Source organism: Cupressus sempervirens, chromosome 3 (assembly GCF_028749045.1).
Source record: "Cupressus sempervirens isolate cs-2001-9-10 chromosome 3, ASM2874904v1, whole genome shotgun sequence".
Lineage (NCBI taxonomy): Eukaryota > Viridiplantae > Streptophyta > Pinopsida > Cupressales > Cupressaceae > Cupressus > Cupressus sempervirens.
In genome coordinates, this window is record NC_143120.1 from 37,835,951 (window position 1) to 37,844,001 (window position 8,051).

An 8,051-nucleotide genomic window follows, 5' to 3' on the forward strand; every position below is an offset into this window, starting at 1 on the left:
CTACCAAATTCAACCTCATGTGACGAAGCATCTATCTGTGCCTGGTACTCTCTCTCAGCAAAGTCATGAATGCTCAATGTCTGCTCATTTCTACCAAGTATATCACCATCATGCACAACAACATCCTCATAATCATCATCTGAACCCACTACGTTGTAGTCACTGCCTGTTGGAACTAAACCATCCCGAGTACCTGTGACATCACCCTCTGACGACCTGTATACAACTGTCTCAACTTGAGTACCAAGTTGACAGTTACTATCCATCAGCGTGATATCCTTCACCACTTCTTCCTGTTGTTGAACTGAAACCTCTGACTGGTTGCAAACTTGTTTCTCGAACTCCTCATTAAGGTTCCTAGTAACATCTCTCACTATATCAGTCAATGCTTTGCGAGAAGATTTGCCAAATAGCAATCCAGTCAACTTATCCACCTTAGCTGGGTCGGACAGCCTGTCATTTATGCGGTGGTGCTTAACCAACAGTTCAGACATGTTATGCCTTATTTTCCTAAGTTCATCTCGAATGTCTGAATAGCCATCCTTTCCACAATTCCGACTCTTGATACTGTGTCTATCAATTGTCCAAGATTGTGTCCTCAGAGACTTTGTACTGTACCTGTCCATTCTGGATAAAGTAGAGTGTTGATCACTCATGTAAGTCGGTTCTCACCCCACAGGATGGCAAGAAAACCGCTCTGATACCACTGTAATAACCCCAATAGGTTATAACTTCTTCCAACACCAAAAATCTTTATACTTCAGTGGTTTGACATTTCGTCAAACACTTTGCAAGCAAGCTCTGATACCACTGAAATAATCCTGCTCAATTTTGATCTCAAAATGCTGATTGAAGGCTCGAAGAATTTTGTCAAACACTTTGTATACAAGGGGTCATATGACTGATATAACTTTTCAAATTGCTGCAGTAACTCTTGTTTCGATTTGCATCAAAGAGAATGCTTACAAAAGACTCCAGATTTGTCTAAACAATGACCAAACATGAATGTGCAACTAATTTTGACAATATTCAATACAACTATGAGACTTAACTACTTGCAATATGCAGCTACAGCAACTAGTGATTATGACAAATACTTTGGATGCAACCTAGCATGGCATTAATGCACTTACAACCAATTGATATTTTGTCAAACAATTGGAATGCAAACTAATAAACTGATCATCAAACTCTAGGCTTGCAATATAGTTAGTCTAAAAATTACAATGCTCTTTCAATTGCAAAATCCTAGCCTTCCTTTGATACCAATAATGCCAAATGGCAAACAAAGACAAGTACAATATGAAATAGTGAAGTGCTGAAGTTATATTTGATACTCAGCTGAAAACCGACATTTCTCAAAAAATATGCCAAATGAGAAGTGAAGAACCTGATTGTGGATGGCTGTAATATTTTCCTTCAATGCTGCCCCTTCTGCTTGCTTTTTTCCCGATCTGCTTTTTCCACTTGCTTTTTTCGGATTTGCTTTTTCCGTTTTGCTTTTTCGAATTGCTTTTTCGGATTGCTTTTTTTTCGGAGCTGCTTTTTTCGGACTATTTTTTCCGCCTGCTTTTTCGGGTCTGCTTTTTTCCGCCTGCTTTTTTTGGTTCTGCTTTTTTGGACTGCTTTTTCGGCCTGCTTTTTTGTACTCAAATATTTTTTTTCAATGTAGCACAAATAGAAGATTGAATTATCTTCCTCCCAGCTGCAATAATTCAAGTGATATTTCACACCCTCAAAATTGCGTACCAATTGAGAGTTTTCGTTCTCAATGGCCAGTTGTGACTATTGCAGAAACCCTAGGCTCCACAATGCACATCAACAAACATCAACATCAACAACAACAAGTCTGGATGATTAGAATGAAGCCCGGAGTGCCTATTTATTCTTTTTCCTCCACTTTCTCCAGAAGCTTTTAGAACATTATTTTATTTTATCTATTAAGTGACTTTATAAAATATTTTATAATTCAAGTCACTTTATTAAATTAATTAAATATAAAGTTACCTTTTAATATTTATTTATTTGATAACTTTATAAATAATTAACTTAATACCACTTATTTATTTAATTAAAATAATTAATTAATCATCCTCATAAAATTTTCATTATTTTGGACAACCTAATTAATTAAATTAATTAAATCAAATTGCCTCCAAAATGGGGACATGAGATGGAACCTATTAAAAAATTTCTTGCATATGCTAGTTATAAAAGGTTCACCGTTTATCAAATGGATGTTAAAACAACATTCTTAAATGGCTATCTTGAAGAGAAAGTTTATATGGAACAGCCAGAAAGTTTTGAATCTTCTAATAAACCAAATTATGTGTATCGCCTTAAAAGGGCACTATATAGTCTGAAACAGACTCCTAGAGCTTGGTATTCCAAGCTGGATAAACATCTGATTGCAAATGGTTTCTCTCATGGCAGTGCAAAGAGCACTTTATATGTTAAAGTTGTCAATGATGATATTTAGCAGTTGAAATTTATGTGGATGATATTATTTTTGGATCCACTAATGATGAATTGGCAAAACATTTCTATAACATCATGGAATCTAAATTTGAGATGTCACTTTTGGGTGAACTTACATTCTTCCTTGGTTTGCAAGTTTCACAACTTGAACATGATCTATTTTTGTCTCAAATTAAATATGCTAAAGAAATGTTGAAGAAATTTAACATGACTGAATGTAAACCTGTTAATACACCTATGGAAACGGGTTGCAAACTGATTAAAAATTATGATTCCGCTTCAGTTAATCAAACTGCATACAGATCCATTATTGGCAGTCTCTTGTATCTTACTACTTCTAGACATAAAATAATTCAAGCAATTTGTATGGTTTCTCTGTTTCAATCTGCTCCAAAATAGTCCCATCTTAATGTTGTTAATCGAATATTTAAGTATATTCAAGGTATTCTTGATTTTGGTTTATGGTATCCACATAATGATGATTTCACTCTACTTGGTTATAGAGATGTAGATTGGGGTGGTTCTGAAGATAAAAAGAGCACTAGTGATGCTGCATTCTTTCTTGGTGACCGATTGGTTTCCTGGCATAGCAAGAAACAAGATTGTGTTACATTATCTACTTGCGAGTCTGAATTTGTTGCTGCTACAACATGTTGTACTTAGCTGATTCGGATGGATTATCAATTATCTGACTTAGGGATTCAAGTTTCAAAACCTATCACCATTTTGTCTGATAATATGAGTGTCATTCAGTTAAGTAAAATTCTTGTTTTACACTCTAGAACCAAGCATGTTGCTGTGAAACTTCACTTTCTTCTTGATAAGGTCATTGATAATGAGTTTCAGTTGGTATATGTTCCAACTCAATGACAAGTTGCAGATATTTGTACAAAACCTTTCTCTCGAGATAGTTTTGAGCAATTCCAAGCACGGTTAGGAGTTATTTCTTAATCTCTCTTGCACTAATTCTCTAATTTTTGGGGAGTCTGATATAGGTTTCTGCTCCTATTTAGACATATCAAATGTACAAAAGCAGTGTTACAATATTTCTATCTGCATAATCATTTTTTGGTCCTTGATGCAAAATAGGGGAGAATATTTTGTGGTGACTATAATTTTTTTTAGTAACAGGTACAGGTTTTCAGTGACAATTTTCCTGAAACAAGATCAGGTACAGGTTTCAGTAACAGTGACAGTTTGGAGCATGGTATTTAGTATATTATTTCTGGCTCTTGGCATCTTTTTGTAAATGACTATGATTCAGTTGAAATGTTTAAAATGAACAAATAATTTTGCCTCAAGGACAAATCGGGGAGTTTGTTGGACTTTTGTTTGTCCTTGATGCACGGTTTCAAGTGCTGGCACATTGTCTTATGAATATCTGATGCCAGTTGTCTAAAGGCCACTTTACCAACAGCAATAAAGGTTAAATGATGGCACATCATTGCATATGCTCTTTGCACACATATTCTATTAAACCCATGATTAAAACAATACTTGACCTTGAGTTATTTCATTTGGGTGTGATACAGCCACTTGTTGGCTCAGTATGGTGGACTTCAAAGAATTATATTTTTCTTAACAGCATTAATATTTTGTCCAGAAAGAAAAGAGACTTCATTTTAATCATTTTCTTCAACCCTAACAGGGTTTTGACTGCTATGGAAAAATACATATTTTGTTTAGGTAAATCTGATGCATCTCCCAGCAAAGTAACAACATTAAAGTCATTTTTGATGTTCTCTCTATGGATATCTTCAGCAAGCCTACCTGTTTAGGTTTCTCTTTGCAAGTTAATATTCAGCTGTTGTGGTTTATGTGTTTCGTCTGCGAAGAATCTGAGGTTTTGCAATATTTCTACAAAGATGGAGTCCAAAGGAAAAAGAAAAATATTTTCTCCTGAGTAATCGTTGCTTCTATGTCTGGTATGGAAATGATTTTTTTTACACTATGATAAGGTATGCATCTTTTTTTTTAAATATTTGTGGGCATACTGTGAAAATATAAAAATGACAAGAAGATTGATTCACTTGTTGCTGCATGCGGTTAAAAAAAAAAGTTTTAAGGAGATTTCATGATTCTGGGAACATATAAATTGCGGCAATTTCTATCATTCATTATATCAGTTATTGAGACAGTTTTTTCTGGTTCCGAACAGCAGTTATAAAGGATTTTTTTTTATTAAAAAAATCAGTTTTGAAAGAGTGCTAATACATTACAGAGATGTTAAACGTATTATCTCAAATGGTTTCTCAACTGTTCAAATGCGAACAGTTCTTGTAACAGATTTTACTGTATATCATACCTTCCTATATAAGGAAATGTGTCTGTAGAAAATGCAAGTGAGAGGCATATTTCTTTATGTATGTTTGAAATACATAACTGAAACTTTGAAAGCAAATTTTAAGATTGGTTATACACATAAATGTATGTATAAGCAACATGCAATTGTGTGTGTAAGCAATTTGTAAAAGGGAGAAAGAAGGGTCAGGTAGTTGAAGCTGCTGTTGTAAAAGGATTTGTTACTCAATAAAGCTACAGGTTATGGAGTGGTTTTTTTCCCTATGACGAAACCGTAAAATTTTCGAGGGTTTCCCACTTGGCACAAATCTTGTATATCTTTTGTGAGTTGTAATATTTCCTTTGATTGGCTAAGTTTCCATTCACGATTATTTATTTTGAAATGAGAGTTATGTTTCAGTTTATGGTCAATCATTCTTAAATAAAATATTGAAGTGAAAGTTATATTTGGTATTTCAATGTTGTACTAAATGATTAAAACTTGTTAGAAGCTTGCTGTTCTGACTCACCCCCCCCTCCAAGAACAGCATCCACTTCCAACAACTAACACACTCAGTTGTACTTGAAAATCCCATAACCAAAAGCTTAATTAAGGAGTCCTATGCTGCTAGGGTGTAGAGTCATTATGTTTTTCTTGTCATTATGAGGTCTCAAACCCTTATCTCTGATGTTTATATTTCAAAAGTCCTTCAAAGCATTTATAAAATATATACATATGTATTTCTTGTGGAAACCCTACTTTTTACATGTCTCTTTGTTCGTAGAACTTTTTCACAATTTTTTTAATGTTGTAACCCTCCATCTCTAATTGATGGCTAGATTCTACAGAATAGACCACACCAACAATTAAAACAATTCAATTTCAATAAAAGTGAAAATAAAAATTAGCCAGAGAAAACTGAAAGCATAACACGTACTAAGAAAACATTTATGCGTCAGAAATTTTCACATACCAGGGCCTCCAGCACCTCCGTAAGTCACAGGATGGCGCTTCACATGGCAGAGAATCAGAGTATCAGTAGAACTCAACTTTAGATTATCAGCAGCCCATTTCAATGCATACATGCTCTGTTCTGTCTCATCCACTGCAACTAAAATCCTTCTTTCCTTGTCAGCTTCCATCGTAGAATCCTTCGAATTAATTGACTATACTCGGTGATTTTCTCAATTTCTACATGGTTTATGAAGGTGGGTATCTTCTATATAAGAATCTGTTTTCTTCTTCTTTGAGGAACCACAAAAATGTAGAAACTTCTCAAGCTTTCCCAGACTAATTCTAGTGGGTCTTCACTCACGTGCACTGTTTTTGTATTCGGGCTAATTAATGGTGGAAGAGAATGTGTTGGATAATAAAATTGTAATCAGGATTGGAGTCGTTTTCTAATGTAGTTGCTTACACATGGGGAGGAGTGCTCTTTTAGTTGCAATTCACCTATAAAATAATGCTGATAAAAATAATGTTGATAATAAGCGTTTTGAAGGTGAAGGGTAACTAAAGGAGGTCATTGCATTAAAAAAATAAAAAAATAACAACAATAATTAGCACTTACATTGGAGTGTAATGAATATGTTGAATAGGCATGGGGAGGAGTGCTCTTTTAGTTGCAATTCACCCATAAAATAATGTTGATAATAAGTATTTTGAAGGTGAAGGGTAACTAAAGGAGGTCATTGTATAAAAAATAACAACAATAATTAGCACTTACATCATGGAGTGTAATGAATATGTTGAATAGGCATAGAAGGAGAGTGTAAATGTGAATTTTGAAATGAATGTAAAGAAAGCGCATTTCTAATGATGTAAAGTAGAAATAATAAGAAAATTAATTGTGAAGGAATAGTATTTTAAATTTTGTATAATAGGATAATGTTTAGCATGTATAGCATGGATGTGAACAATATTTAGAAATTTGACATATTAAAACCCTGAATTTGTGTTTGCAAAAGTGGAGTTATTGTTAAACAATTCATGTTCTAGAATAAATACTATAAAACAATTTGATAGTTTGAGGTCATCTATGTAAAGAGAAAGAGCTCTAACGGGGGTAGTGAAAAAGAACTTGTTAGTATAGATCAATTTACATGGGTGGAAAATTATAAACGATGTTGATTCTTAAACGGAACATAAAGAGAGCAAAGTTGATTAAACCTATGTATTGTTTTAAAAATCATGTTAACTTGTGAAACAAAACTGGAGCACTTGAAGCTAAAGTGTGTTGCTTGAAGAAGTTGTATTAGATAATTTTGTTGACCATGCTACCTTTTCTTTCCATTGAGCAACATATAAACACTGTTGAATGTGTACATATAGATTTCAAAAGTGAAAGGAGTGTGTATGCAAAGGCCTATAAGCTCACGAACACTTAAAATAGCTACGAATGTCAACCCTTGTTGGCCAATGTTTGTAATGTTGATTATTGTTCTTTGAAGTTTAAGCCCTTGTTATTTGTGTATCTTTAAGGCCCATGCAATCATTAGTGGTCTTTGATGATGATTTCTACGACTCATTGGAGTTATGGGTACATTAGTTGGATTGTTGTGGTCTCAAGGTAGACCTATGTAGTTTTTAAGTTGAACAAAACAATAAGAGAAGTTGAGGTGGTTTTTAACCATCATTATATGCAAATTTTTTCACCTATTAAATTACACCATTCATAACATTTTTTTTAACCTCGTGATTTGTACAAATAAGAGGATATGAGATTGAAGATTATTCCTCATTGTCAAAGGGCCCTTTATCTATTGGTGAAGTTGAAAGGCTCACAAAGAGCCCACCAAGGATCAAGTCTTGCTAAGTGCAAGGCCCCTAACACTTAAAAGGGATGAGACCGAGCTTCTGCCCTAGGTGAATTTGGTGGAATGGATACCCCTTAGTCCTTGGTTCTTAACCAAAGAGGCTAGGCAAAAATTGTTGAACCTCCATAAAAAAATAGATTGCTCCTCATCTAAATCTAAGCGTAGTAATCTCTAAAGTTCTTGCTACCTTCTATATAGCAAAAAATAAATTAAAACCATACTTTTAATATAGTATTTTAAAAATCATATGGAATATAGTAAAACTAAATTGAGAATTTCTATATTAAATAATAAAATTAAAATTAAAATTAAATATTAAATTTACTAAAATGGAAACAAATAATTTTAAATTTTAATTTGAAATAGTATAATTGATTTAATTTAATATATCATTTATTTTAGAATTGTAATATTTATTTTTATCATTGGCATTGAAAAATGGGAGTACATTAAAAAAACAAGTGGAATTTTTTTTT

The 8,051-nt window shown here is 33.4% G+C and overlaps 1 protein-coding gene across 1 annotated transcript in view; it reads right to left on the bottom strand.

Annotated features, from left to right (window-relative positions):
- The window catches only part of LOC149564667 (universal stress protein PHOS34-like), a 29,215-nt gene extending 23,085 nt beyond the window's left edge, over positions 1–6,130 (bottom strand). The window contains exon 1 of the mRNA XM_089818223.1: positions 5,733–6,130. Within this exon, the coding sequence (XP_089674349.1) occupies positions 5,733–5,901 (169 nt within the window). The 5' untranslated portion in view covers positions 5,902–6,130. The remainder of the gene's footprint in view (positions 1–5,732) is intronic.
- Between the last annotated feature and the right edge of the window lie 1,921 nt (positions 6,131–8,051).